The sequence below is a fragment of the Amaranthus tricolor genome, chromosome 14, assembly GCF_026212465.1.
Source record: "Amaranthus tricolor cultivar Red isolate AtriRed21 chromosome 14, ASM2621246v1, whole genome shotgun sequence".
NCBI classification, from domain to species: domain Eukaryota; kingdom Viridiplantae; phylum Streptophyta; class Magnoliopsida; order Caryophyllales; family Amaranthaceae; genus Amaranthus; species Amaranthus tricolor.
Window position 1 is genome coordinate 5,231,764 of NC_080060.1, and position 14,009 is coordinate 5,245,772.

The 14,009-nt window shown below is 34.1% G+C and overlaps 2 protein-coding genes across 4 annotated transcripts; both read left to right on the forward strand.

The window, feature by feature from the left end:
- Positions 1 to 1,919: 1,919 nt before the first annotated feature.
- Positions 1,920 to 7,649, forward strand: LOC130799876 (membrane-anchored ubiquitin-fold protein 3). Of its 2 annotated transcripts, none has more exons than XM_057663151.1 (4): positions 1,920 to 2,257; positions 2,329 to 2,540; positions 4,119 to 4,289; positions 7,107 to 7,649. In XM_057663151.1, the coding sequence occupies exons 2-4, from the start codon at positions 2,411 to 2,413 to the stop codon at positions 7,157 to 7,159; spliced, it is 354 nt and encodes a 117-aa protein (XP_057519134.1). In that variant the 5' UTR covers positions 1,920 to 2,257; positions 2,329 to 2,410; the 3' UTR covers positions 7,160 to 7,649. The 2 variants fall into 2 exon arrangements, with proteins under 2 accessions (XP_057519134.1, XP_057519135.1); XM_057663152.1 differs by having other exon boundaries at positions 2,001 to 2,257; positions 2,340 to 2,540; positions 7,107 to 7,518.
- Positions 7,650 to 8,758: 1,109 nt separating this feature from the next.
- On the forward strand, positions 8,759 to 13,766 carry LOC130799934 (glutamate-1-semialdehyde 2,1-aminomutase, chloroplastic-like). 2 transcript variants are annotated; one of them, XM_057663233.1, is made up of 4 exons: positions 8,759 to 9,024; positions 11,101 to 11,274; positions 11,887 to 12,972; positions 13,234 to 13,766. In XM_057663233.1, exons 1-3 carry the CDS (start codon positions 8,839 to 8,841, stop codon positions 12,952 to 12,954), a joined length of 1,428 nt encoding a protein of 475 aa, XP_057519216.1. In that variant the 5' UTR covers positions 8,759 to 8,838; the 3' UTR covers positions 12,955 to 12,972; positions 13,234 to 13,766. The 2 variants fall into 2 exon arrangements, with proteins under 2 accessions (XP_057519216.1, XP_057519215.1); XM_057663232.1 differs by lacking the exon at positions 13,234 to 13,766 and having other exon boundaries at positions 11,887 to 13,165.
- Positions 13,767 to 14,009: the final 243 nt, after the last annotated feature.

Consider the following 14,009-nt stretch of genomic DNA (forward strand, 5'->3'; position numbering starts at 1 on the left):
ATTATAGTTCTTTTCCATTATTAAAGTTGAATATAATAATGATTAAAGCAAGCAATTGGCTCTTCAAGATTTGGTTTTACTTTCATGTTGGTAGTTGATATTCTTAGTAGATATCTTCACCCACAACAGAATAGAATGGTAGTATTTTCTTAGTTTATTTTTCTTGCAATTTTTATGACTACTTTATTTGCTTGATTTTTATGATTTTTGTAATCTTTTTGTTTGTTTAGTAAAAGTTTTCATGTTTTGTTTGTTGATTTGTTGATTAGTGTTAATCTAATTACTTGATTAGTAACAATCTTAATTAGTTGTTGATTAATCATGTTTAGTGTTATTAAGCTATTAGTTTCATGCTTTTTTATTGTTTTACTCCATGTTTTATGAGTGGTTAGTTCCTAACATTAGGGGTTTAATGGCCCATTAACTTGTCAAAAGGATTAAGGGCTTACTAGTGATGTTGTGGCTTATATGTGACCCTCGGATAGTGATCAACACTTTCAAGACTTAAGAGCCTAGAAGCTTGGTATTGAACAGGGGTTTAACGGGGCGGGTTGACTTAACGGGTCAAAGATCGGGTCACATTTTAACCACTTTTAAAATATTTTTATATGATATTGTTATATTCATAGTTTAATTGACCTAACGGGCCATAAAGTATAATAAAAAAAACTATTTTATGAACTTTTAAAAAACAGGTCAAAGTCACCCTGGCGCGTTTAACATTTGACATGACCCGTCTCGAACCAGCCCATTTAAATTTTGACTTGATTCAGCCCATTGACTATCTTTGGTTGATCTTTTTTGAATGTGTCGGTGTTTCCGAATCATTGTCTATACTACTTGTTTGGAGGCCTAGAAGCCTATAAACAACGTAGGAAGCTAGGAAGCCTTTTGTAAAGCGTAGAAGATGAATTTGAAGCTATATTTTGCTATGTTCTTCACGTTCATGTTTGATTGTAAATTTTTTGATTTTGAGTTTGTGTTCATGGTAAGAGCTTAAGACGGAGAAAATGAAAGTAGCCTCCCACTTAGCTAGTCATTGCCCTTTTTAAGTTTTCGTATAATTTGCTCAATGAACTCTCTAGATTGTTATTGTGTTCACCACCAAGCCTTAAATTTTAGTCATTTGCTTGTTAGTTCTTATTCTTGCTTAATGCAATCAACCATCTAAAATCAACTAAAAATACACTTATCCCTCCAACTTGACCATCCTAATAATGTGAACACATTAAAACATATTATTTTGTTTTAATCTTTTATTTTCTTTTCTAATTTACTCTTTCAGTTATATTATTATTCTTATTAACAAACGTTCTTAGAGCATTCGTTAACATTTACCTTTATAACTTTATTTTATGGTACTTAAATCCAAAATTTTATTCATTATCAAAACTTTATTCATTTATGTTGCTTATTTTCACACAAATAGATAAGTGGGTGATCAAACCACTTAATGCTAAGGTAATTATAGTTATAGTAGTTTGTTGTTCTAAATAAACTATTTTTGATCAAATTGTTCCTAACATGTTCAAAATCAAGTAGTTAAATTAGTTAATAATGTTAGTCGGTTAAATCAATCGCTTCAATTATCTACTAACCTGTCATTCATGGCCCAGGGCTCAGCTCATAAAGAGGCCTAAATTAAATTGATGTAATCCTTATAATTAAAAATTAAGTAGCATTTAGCATGTATCGAACTTGCAACATTAGATTTCTCAATTAAACATATGACTATTAAACTACATAATTAGAGAAAAAAAATAAAACTTTACTTTTATAAGGACCCTATTTTTATTTTTCGTCTAGGGCCAAAAAATTGTCAAAAACGACACTGTTATCATCGATCACCAATCAGTTATTTGCCGAACTTTCTAAAAATAGTCTTTGAAAGAGAGCTTCCACACTATTTTCTCGAGCAACTAGCAACCAAACCACCAAAAACCATGACCCACTCAAGACCCCACAATTCTTTCCATGATTAACAACAAACAGTGATGATAACATCACCACGCTGTTACACTCACCCGCACATCCCCCTTCTTTCCCTAACTCCAAGAACAAACTTGGAAACTTTCCTCTTTCAATCATCTCTCTTTTCCTTCCCCCTAAATTCTTCCTAGATCTTCCACAATTCTTGCTGTAAACCTTCTTGCCATCAATTTCCCTACTTCATATCAATACCCAATTCCTTAATCCTTCTAGAAATTCAAACCTCCTTGGAAGCTCACTTACCCAGATCCAGGGAATTCAAATTCAGGTTTATTTCTTCTGTAATTTTTTCACTTTAATTTTGATGAAAATATTTGTTTAAATCATCTATCATTTTAGGTAAATTCTAGGTCCAATCAATTTTGACCCATCAATTATTGATTCTTGAGAATTGTTAAGAGTGAAGTCAATCTCAATTCAAATGCCGGAAGAAGATCTGGTGGATATAAAGTTCCGGTTGTATGATGGATCAGATATTGGTCCCTTCCGTTACTCCTCTGCCTCCACTATTGAGATGTTGAAAGAGAGAATTGTATCTGAATGGCCCAAAGGTTTGTCTTCTGTTTCATTTTCTGATTTTAATCATAATTTTGAATATAAAGATTTCTTTCGAGTAGTTTATGTTTCAGAATTATAGATGTAGAGAATGATTTGTTTACTATATAGAAGTATAAATTGTATTGATCCGGTTTATGAGGGAAAGTGGACTGTATTTGGGTTTGCCTGTTTTTGCTTGTAAACTGTATAACTATGTTTCAGAATCATAGATATAGTGTGGATTTGTATTGAATAGAAGCAGAATTTTGATAGCTAGCAACCCGTGTATGGGTATAAGGGAGCAAACGATTGCGAAAATCTTCATTTTAGATTGATGATTGTTCTTAGAAGCTTTCATTCAAATTTTTTTGTGGGACTATACGCGGAGATTTTGAGCTTAGGTCGGAAAGGGGTTACACATTTGTTTGGGACTAAATGCATACATTTTGAGCTTAATTAGGAAGGGGGGAGCACATTTGCTTGGGACTAATCGAGGACATTTTGGGCTTAGTTAGGACTTAGGAGGAGGTGCATATTTGTTCGAGACTAAATGCAGACATTTTGAGCTTAGTTAGGAAGAGGGGTGCATATTTGTTTGGGACTAAACACAGACATTTGAGCTTAGTTTGGAAGAAGGGTGCTCATTTGTTTTCGGACTAAACGTGGACTTTTTGAGCTTAGTTAGAAAGAGAGGTGTGCATTTGTTTGGGACTAAACGCGGACTTATTGAGCGTAGTTAGGAAGAGGGGTGCACATCTGTTTGGGACTAAACTCGGACATCTTGAACGTAGTTAGGAAGAGGGGTGCACATTTTTTGGGTCGACGTTTTGAGCTTAGTTAGGACTTAGGAAGTGGGGGTGAAAGTTTGGGACTAAACAGGGCGTTTTTAAAATCTTTAGCACTTTTGAGCTTCTTATCCTTCCTCTTTTGTGTGCCTTTCTAGAATCATAGATATAGTGTCAGTGACTCAATGTTGATTGTTTGGTTATTTATATTAGCATTTGTATGTTGGCTTTGCATCGAATAGAAGCAGAATTCCAGTAGTTAGAAACTCATTTACATGTATATGTGAGCGAACGAATTCAAAAATGTCCATTGTTGATTGATAATTTTTCTAAGTTTCCATTCATATATTCTGTCATCTATGCACAAATAGGATGTGATAGTGAAAAGAAGGATACATGCATTTATTTAAGTTCAGCTAGGAAGAGTAGTTCATACTTCACATTGTTGGACCTAAATGCAGCCAGTTTTATAGTTTGTAAGCACTTTTGAGATTTTAGTCTTCCCTTCTTTGTGCACCTTGTTAAAATCTGACATATTTGTAAAATGAAAAGCATCCTTTTCTGTCTAAAATTAAGTTTCTATCTCCATTTGGAATTTTGTAGGATCGAAGAGGCATTAATTCCAATGTACATTTACATTTTCATTTCCTTTTCGGTCCCTTCTTTAGATGTAGTTGAGCGCCATATGCCATAGCCTTGTACGGCTATGGTTTGTGTATATTAAATTTCTTCTTTTGTTGGTGTATCTAGTAGCTGTTTCTTTGCGTAACCTTGCAATATTTCTGATTCTATTACAATATTACTTAGGAAAAACTGTTGTACCAAAAGTTGCAAATGAAATCAAATTGATAAACTTTGGTAAGATATTGGAGAACAATAAAACTGTTGGCCAGTGTCGAGCACCTTTCGGTGAGCTTGCTGGAGGGGCCATGGTTATGCATGTTGTTGTACAACCATCTCAAGCAAAAACTAAAGCAGGTAATTTCGTTTTTTGTTTTCGAGTTTGATTCATAGAAATAAGTTGAAGTTCATTCCAATCTTAGTTGAGTTCAATTTGCCGATGATGAATCTTTTTCTTACTTCCTGGAGTCCTTATTGTTTGAATCTTAGATGTTGCAGAATACTTTAAAATCTGAAATATAAGATAATTTCCTTTAGTCTATTGAAATGGAAAATAGATGTTCTTTCATAGTCTTTATAGGTAATCCTGAGATTGATTGTTTTTTACAGCTACATGGTTGAGGTTTGTACAATTTTCTCAACTAATGGTTATTCTCTGTTTGCCATATATACGACTGTTATGTAGACTGCATTTTAAATTTGGGAAATTCTATATGGTAGCAACGAAGTTTGGAGAAACGTGAGTGGTAGCACTTTTTTATGATTCTTTCACATGGTGGCAACGTAGTTTCAAGTTTATTAAAACCGTAGAAAATTCCGTTTAAAACTTGAATAATCCGTTAACTTTTATTATTTTTTAGATTATTCCTTTATTTTTTGGTTTTTGTGATTTAAGTATTTTTTATATAAAAATAAAAACCCCCAAACCTCACCCTAACTTCACCTACCCACTGACCACCACCATTACAATCGCAACCTACGCACTGGAATAAAAGCCATTGAATTAGGTTTGCTACCTTAATATACGTGTGATAGCAGTCAGAAAGATCAGTACTAGAACTAAAGATGCATAAGCATGAAGAATTTATGGTTTAGAGGCTTGCCAGTGGGTTTTATGTATCAGTTCTTTCCTTCCCATGAAGTTCCAAGACTTCAGTCTGCCAGGCACTTACCATGACCCACGATTAGCAAGAAACTGTAATTCTGGCCAGGTTAGGGTGATGTTGAAGGTGGGGCGCGGGTTGGTGGATTCCAGTGAGTAGGTGGCAGTTGTGGTGAGGGTGGTAATAGTGGTGGTGATCATCAGTGGGCAGGTGAAGTTAGGTGAGGCTTGGGTTTAAAAAAAAAAAAAAAAAAAAAAAAGAACTTAAATCACAAAAACAAAAAATGAATGATCTCAAAACTAATAAAAAATTAACTGATTATTCAAGTTTAAAGTGAATTTGCGACGGTTTTATAAACTTGAAATCTTGTTGCTATCATGTGGAAAAATCATAAAAATGTGCAACTACTCGCGTTTTGCCAAACCTAGTTGCTACCATATAGAATCTCCCTTTAAGTTTTTGGGATTCCGATGTGTATTCTGGAATCCCTTTCTTTAGTTAACTGCATTGTTAAACGATGGTGGTTCTGTGGTTATGTGTTTTACTGTGGTGCTCTAGTGGAGTATATGTCTGCCAAAATTGTGCTATTGAGGTCTCTAATGAGAGGATTACACTTCCATATTTATTGACATGTCTTGTTATCTCTTGTAATGATTTGATTTCTAACGCAAGCATAACCATGTTTGGGAAATGTAGGGAATGCGAATTGTGTTGAAAAATTTATTCCGCCCCCCTTGAGTTTGCTATATTTTCTGTCCTATTTAATCTGCTACATTTCTTTTTATGGAAATGTTACCACCAACTTTTATATAATTCCAGGGCCGTCTGGAAGAAAATAAAGGCCCTGTACAAAATATATAAAATGGGCCCTTAAGCTTATATTTATGGAATTTTTAGTACCTATTAATTTCAATAAATTTGTAAATTACATTATTCAGTCCATATATATGTGCTATAGAACTAAATTGTAATATAAGATCATAATTTTAGGGTAATTAAATTATTAATAACAAAAATATAGTATAATAAGATGTATATAAATTGATTTAAATCACAAATTAGTATCAAAAGTATGTTAAGATCACCGAATTCTTAAATTCAACGACATATAAATTAATACTTCAACTGATTTTGTATTAATGTCCCATTTAAATTTGAATACTTTATATATTTCCTCTTAATTTGTATTTTTATTTTCAATCTATTAGTTAGAACATATTTTAGTGGGATCTTGTTTAATTCGTCGTAATATAAATAGTATTATTAATATTAATTTTTTATAATTTATAATTATGCACAATTAGATACATCCCGCAGGATTGAAATATTGTCTTGGCAAATATGAATATGTAAATGGGACGTTAATATTGAAGAGAGTGAGAATGATCTTAAAAAAATTATCTCAAAATAAAATATAAATTAAAGTAAAATAAAATAAATTGTACAAATAAAACTCAACACTATTATTTGTATGTGTTAGGAGTTGAACACAACCATTTTAGCTCAAAATCCACTTTATTACCACGAGCCAGCGTGTTTAGCGTTTATATCTATTTGCATACTAATGTTATTGTATACATGGACCCCTTAATCTATAACAAATGTTGAGGCCCTGTGCAGTAGCCCAGGCTGCACAGGTGAATTGACGGGCCTGTATAATTCGCATCCATACATTTCGTACTTGTTTTGGTACCATCCACACATCTCATAAATTTTTATGAAATGTACAACATTTCCTATGGTGATTACAATTTTGATCATATTAGATCACAATCTTTCATTACCACCTTGTACCACATTTTCAACTGATAATGGGTAAGAATGAATTTTTTATAGAAATTGAAATGATTGAAGTAGAATAAGCATTGCCATTAAAATTTCTAGAAATTTTTTTACTATAACTGCATTAACTTTACATTATCGTTCCATAAGATACCGACAACCAAACAAGCCGTAATTATCTAATGAACTTTGTTCGATTTGTGGATGGCCTTTGGATCAATCTTTTGAGCTCGTAATCCGAATGATGTTTTTCACATGCATTTTTTTTATCTATCATTGTGATGAGCAGAAAAGAAGATTGAAGAGTCGAAGAAATTCGCTTGCTCGTGCTGCATCATGTAGGAGAAGGAAACCCAGTCCCGTCAAGTAGGCGAATATCTCGCGTCTAAAGCTGGACGCAGGAGGTTGTTGAAGCTTACGAAAAAGCCGTCCGTTGTTTTGCCTACTGTTGTGTTGGAATCCCGATTGAGCTTTGTCACAGCAAGTTTTGTAGTACCTCATTGACAGGCTGCTGGGCTGGCTTCCTGATTTTCTTGAAAGCTTTTTTTTGGATGTATAATTAAAATGAAGCTGTATAGAGCTATTTTCTGTAATGGAAAACCACAATCAATTGTGAAAAATATATAACCACTTTGTGTGACTGATGCCAATAGAAACAGTGTGATCTTTGTATTTTTATTTTGAGCGGGCCGGGGGCGTAAAAAATCATAGTTTGTGGATTCATTTGATCTATAAGCGTTGTATAGAAGATGAAGATGAAGATGAAGATGGAGATGATTTGCGGGTATTATGAGCGGGGGGTGGGGGCGTAAAAATTCATAGTTTATGGATTCGTTCGATCTAGAGTGTTGCATAGAAGATGATTTGCGGGTATTGTGAGCAGGGGCGGGGGAGTAGAAAATCATTGTTTATGGATTCGTTCGATCTATAGAGCGTTCGTATAGAAGATGAAGATGAAGATGATTTGCAGGGCTTTGAAACTAAAAATTGTATGTTTACATTTGAGGGCTGAAATCTTGTTGTTTTCTTTTATTGCAAACAAAACAGGAAATTGGATCATCTACACCAAACTATCTAACATCTTCTATTCCATTTAATGATAATTTGACATGGGAGTACTGAGAACAAAAATAGAATTGAATTTAAAAATCAACTTTTCTTTACATGTCAGATTATGACTACTTATAAACTTAAAATTATCAATTACAAATTTAAAATAATTGTTTTTCATTGTCTAAAGTGATAATTTATAACCTTTAAATAATTATTTACATTTTTATAGTAACCAATTAAAAAAAAAGTGTTATTATATGACCCCTCTTATAGTAAAACGGTTTCGTACAAGATGAGCCGAACAGATTTTTATATATTTTCATTTACCAAATTTATACTCCCTCAAGTTATCTAGTTCTTCTTTTTTAGCGTAATTACGAAATTGCTATGAATGCACAATTACCATCTTTATACACATTATGAATGTATTATCATTATTTGTGCAGTAATCCATTTTGACCATGGAATTTGGGAAAAAATCTTACATGTAAAATATGAATTATAATAATTAAAAATAATATAAATCACAATCTTACATTGATTTCGGAAAGTAAATAATCGTAGTCGATAAATTGACATTGAAGTATTTAATAAAATTTGTAGTGAGTGTTTATAAACAAATTTTTCATTTTAAATTGTGAATTTTAATCATAAAATCATTAATATTAAATTTGAAAATGACAAAATTTAAAAATTCTCAACTTTAACTATAATAATATTAACTTAAATCTAAATTTAAATTATTTTATTTATGACATTAAATTTAATTAATTTTAAATTTTCAAATAAAATTATTATCCATTAAATTAATTTTATATTTCTTAAACAATAAATTTGGTCGTTTAACATGTTACTCATTTTTTTTGTTTACTATATACATTTGGTGGTGGCTCATCTCTTTTCCTTATCTTGACTTTCTCCCTAACCAGCAATTGCGAAGAGAGAGAAAGAGAAAAGAAGATTCAGCCATGGCAGCCATAGCAGGGGTTGGAATTACTTGCCCATCTAAGCTCTACTCTCCTAAACCTTCTTCCAAATCTCACAAAAACCTTCCTCGCTCCCATTCCCCTTTTGTTGTTAAAATGGCTGTTTCTTTTGATGAGAATAAAACTTACACCCTTCAAAAATCTGAAGAAGCTTTCACTAAAGCAAAGGTCCTCTAATTCCATCTTTCTCTTTCTTTTTGTAATATTCAATTAGGAATTTCTGTGATTAATTCTTGTTTATTTATGGGTCTTTTCTGATTTGAAATTTTGATGGTTAGTATTGATTGGCTAGATGATTCTGAACTATGTTGAGCTCATGTGTTCTTTGTTTTGACAATTAAAATGTTTTAGAATGCATACAGTTCTGTGAAAAAAAACTCCAATTCTTTCTGCATAATTGCATTGTTTAATTACTTACGCTATTAATATATTCAGTTATTCGATTAAAGGAGCAATGAATTCTAAGTGTTTTAGATATAAGTCTGCTAACTGTTTGAGTTTGATCTGATGAGCGGGTTTCTATGAGCGGGATACAATGGGTATAATGATGATGATGCTATAAAAGAAGCATATTTTGGCAATGTGTAAGTTGATTGGTTATGCACATTTTCTTCTTGAAGTTAAGCTGGCATTTGGATTAGGAAAGTTGAAGGTGGGATGATATGATTGATAATGATAGATCATCATCATATCCAATATCCCGCTCGAAAGTAGGGTCTGGGTGATATTATAGATAAGTTTAGGTTTTGTTTAGTACTTGGGCATCCTCTAATTCTAGTGAATTCCCTGGGCAATCAGCCTTGAGGTGCTATTTGGACACACATATCATGAACTGAAATGTGCTCTCATTGAGACTACACTAATTATCTCACAAGGATGTGCATTTTCATTGATGGTTTAACTAAAACTCCCTTGTTGTCATAGTTGGTGTATCATTTATACCACCTTCATTGCCTAGGCTAATGTTGGACCATTGGCCGAGGAATATAGGTGCTACGGCATTGATGTTAGTATAGTACTATACTGTTGGGGATGAGGTTTGCTACCAAGGGTCAATCGAAAACAACTTCGTTGTTATTACTAAGACACTAACAAGACTAACGTTGTGTATATCCGACCCCCAAACACCGCCAAGTTAGGAGTTATTTAATGACGTTGGGGTAATGGAATGTTGTTGTACTTGAAAAATTTTAATTATTTTGGTTTACGTGGCTGACCCTATATTGCTGGTATAAAAGTTTGGCATTGTTCATGTGATTGTAACTCATTTGAAAGATTTGGTGTATTGGGGAACAACAGCTGGGTTATATGTGTTCTAATATTTTGAATACTTCTCCAGAAGTACACTTGAAATTCTCAAGGGGGTTCTTCTTCAAAGGCATGCCATGCATTTTTCTTTTGGATCTATAACTATGTTGACGATTTTCTTCTTACCAAGTACCCAAGTCTCTTTTATTTGGTGCCCTATCAAAACAAAAATAAGTTCCTAGTTCGTTGTCATATAAAGAATCGAAATAGCAGTACACTAAAATGTTTTTTAAACTGGAATATGTGAAAATCTGAACATGTTAAAGTGTTCTTGTAGTTTTGGCATGTTGTTCATCTGTGCCACTGAATGTTAATATCAGAATCCTTATATTGAATTTTGGATGTGAATAACTCTCTTGAGGAATGTGATACTCCTATTTGGTATTGGATACTTATGCCCACTACACTTCTGGTCCTTTCTATCGGAAAAAGTGTTCCGAAAATGTTACGAACTACTAGCTGTCAACTCTACCTATGATGTGAACAATTTGTCATTTAATGTTATTCTTGATGGGAAATCTAGGTTGGTTGTTAAATTTCAGCTCATAATTAATGGGGGTGTTCGGCAAACACCTGATAGGCATAGCTGGTAGCTGGTAGCTGATAGCAGATTACAGTGGCTGATTTGACCAAAACTGGTTTGACCAATTGATTTTGAACGTTCTCACTTGTTCAAAAATAACTTATTCATATTAATAAGCTGTTTCAACAGCTAGTTTATCAAACATTTCCATTGACTGGTTTGACATTCAACCCTTTATTTGTTTCAAAATAAGCTAAAATTGCTCAATAAACCATTTTGCCAAACACCCTCAGTGTATATTTTGTTAATTTGTATGTTGTTGTGGATGTTAGCATGACAAAATCCCGATAGTCCAGCTGCAGCCAAATGCTAACACGTATTCTGTGCTGATGATTGTTCTGTTAACTTTGTAGGAGTTGATGCCTGGAGGTGTAAACTCTCCTGTCCGTGCCTTCAAATCAGTTGGCGGACAGCCTATCGTGATAGACTCTGTCAAGGGTTCTCATATGTGGGATATAGATGGAAATGAGTATATTGATTATGTTGGCTCATGGGGACCCGCTATTATTGGTCATGCTGACGACGAGGTTTTCTTCTATCTCTGTACTTTCATTTCCCAATCCTGTTTGAGATTCATTTCATGTAGTTGTGTAAAATTGTGAAGAAAAAACACATTTGAGGATATATCTTAACTACCTGTTTGGTAGGTGGTAATAAATAGTCAATAGTGGTAATGGGAATCAAAACTCGTGTAATTTTAGTTGAAAAACCCCTTGGCTATACTTGTACAACTTTAAACATCTCATTTTCTTCATAAAATTCATCCCAATGCATCACCATTGAGAGAGGTGGTATTAGGTGGTAATGAAAATTTGTAAACAAAAAACTTTTTTGTGATCAAAGTTTCATCACCATGGGAATGACATGGAGCTTTTGATGAAATTTTACACTATAAGTCATTCCTATTACTACTATTTAGTACCACTAACCAAACGTGTTGTAATTACCATGGGAATGACATCAAAATAAATACTAAAAATCATTTCTATTATCACCATTTAATACCATTAACCATACAGAAATAACTGTATTGTAATTCTAATGTTTGGTATCGAGCACCATAGTTCTAAATCTCGAGGAAAATGTATAAACCGGAATAAAAAAAATCTTTGTCGTCTTTAACCTCTCATCGCTTGCAGGTACTTGCAGCATTGGCCGAAACAATGAAGAAAGGGACAAGTTTTGGTGCTCCTTGTCTTCTTGAAAACACTCTTGCTGAGATGGTTATATCAGCTGTCCCTAGCATTGAAATGGTTCGATTTGTAAACTCTGGCACCGAAGCATGTATGGGAGTCCTCCGTCTTGCCCGTGCATTCACTGGCAAGCAGAAGATTATCAAGTTCGAGGGCTGCTACCATGGCCATGCTGATCCGTTTCTCGTGAAGGCGGGAAGCGGGGTTGCGACTCTAGGGCTTCCAGACTCCCCGGGTGTTCCAAAGTCTGCCACCTCCGACACCCTAACTTCTCCATACAATGACTTGGAAACTATAAAAGGTCTTTTTGAGGCCAACAAAGGGGAAATTGCTGCTGTTATTCTTGAACCAGTTGTTGGAAACTCTGGCTTCATTCCTCCGAATCCCGGCTTCCTTGAATTCCTTCGTGAAATCACAAAAGAAAACGACACGCTCTTGATCTTTGATGAAGTAATGACCGGATTCCGTTTAGCTTATGGTGGTGCACAAGAGTATTTCAAGATTACTCCGGATCTTACAACGCTAGGGAAAGTCATCGGTGGAGGCCTTCCCGTCGGTGCTTATGGAGGGAGAAGGGATATCATGGAAATGGTTGCACCCGCAGGACCTATGTATCAGGCGGGTACGCTGAGTGGAAACCCATTGGCAATGACTGCTGGGATACATACTCTAAAACGGTTGATGCAGCCAGGAAGTTACGAATACTTGGACAAGATTACAAGCGAACTTACTCAAGGTATAATTGCTGCCGGAAAGAAGACTGGGCATGCAATCTGTGGTGGCTATATCAGTGGAATGTTCGGTTTTTTCTTCACGGATGGGCCTGTGCACAACTTTGGGGATGCAAAAAAGAGCGACACGGCTAAGTTTGGCCGCTTCTATAGGGGAATGTTAGAGGAAGGTGTATACTTAGCTCCTTCACAGTTTGAAGCTGGATTTACTGGTTTAGCACATACTACCGAAGACATTCAACGAACAATAGCGGCAGCTGAGAAGGTTTTGCGGGAGATATAGGATGGACAATCATCAGCTGTAAGTTATCGAGTTTTGTAGCTCCGTGTAGTTTATAGCCTGTATTTTAGTCCTAATAATTGTGGTGATGTTTTAAATTTATCGGTGATCATGTTCTTTGTATGGTCACTCTGTATGTCATTGCTTTTGGTGTACCTTCAGTGATTTCTTTCACGTCAAGGCTATGAGTTAGTATGTTGAGATTTGTCGTTTATCATGGTCTCGTAATTCCTTCTATTTTTTATCATTCGTCTTGAATCATTTTTATTGTGATTATAACAGAGATAGTAGTAATGCATCTGGGCAATATGTCAGAACAAAGGAGATGAGATGAAAGCGATCTACTTGCTAGTCATGGACTCATGGTATTGCCCTTCTTAGTTCTTAATTGAGTAACAACTACCTCTTAATGAGGTTAATAAGTTCCTCATCTTTTTGAGAATCTTTCATCCCAATTTTTTTTAAGGTAGTCTAGAGATCCTCTACGTGCAAAGAGGAAGAGGAGGTTATTCGTTTTGTAGGCAATGAGAATCGAATTTCTGTCACAATGGTGAAAGGAAAAGACATTGAACACTAGGCTAACCCAAGATTCTCATCTAATGGATAACATCTTTAAATTGGAATGACAGGGTGCGCAAACAAAAAGAAATGAAAAAAAATGAGATCTTTCTTCTTTAAAAATCATAGGAGTATAAATTTTTTTAGGCTTTTGGATATAATTCATACCTTTTTGCAACTACTCTTGTGAGACAACTTCATTATTTGTATTAATTAGTTTATTTAGTTAATGTATGGTGTGTATTTCAACATAAAACTGTCTCATGTTCTATTTATTTCTATTTATTATCATATGTTCAATCTAATGACAATATCTATATGTTTTTATCAATATTTACTTATCAATTTAAGAAATTAATTGAATGAAAAAAAATGTGCAAATTGTTCCTCAATAGTAGAAAGTGAATTGCCTCAAAAACACCGCACATTTTGTTTATTTGGTATGTGCTCGAAAAAAATCCATTACCAATTGAGAAGTGACCAGTGACCAGTGTTACTAT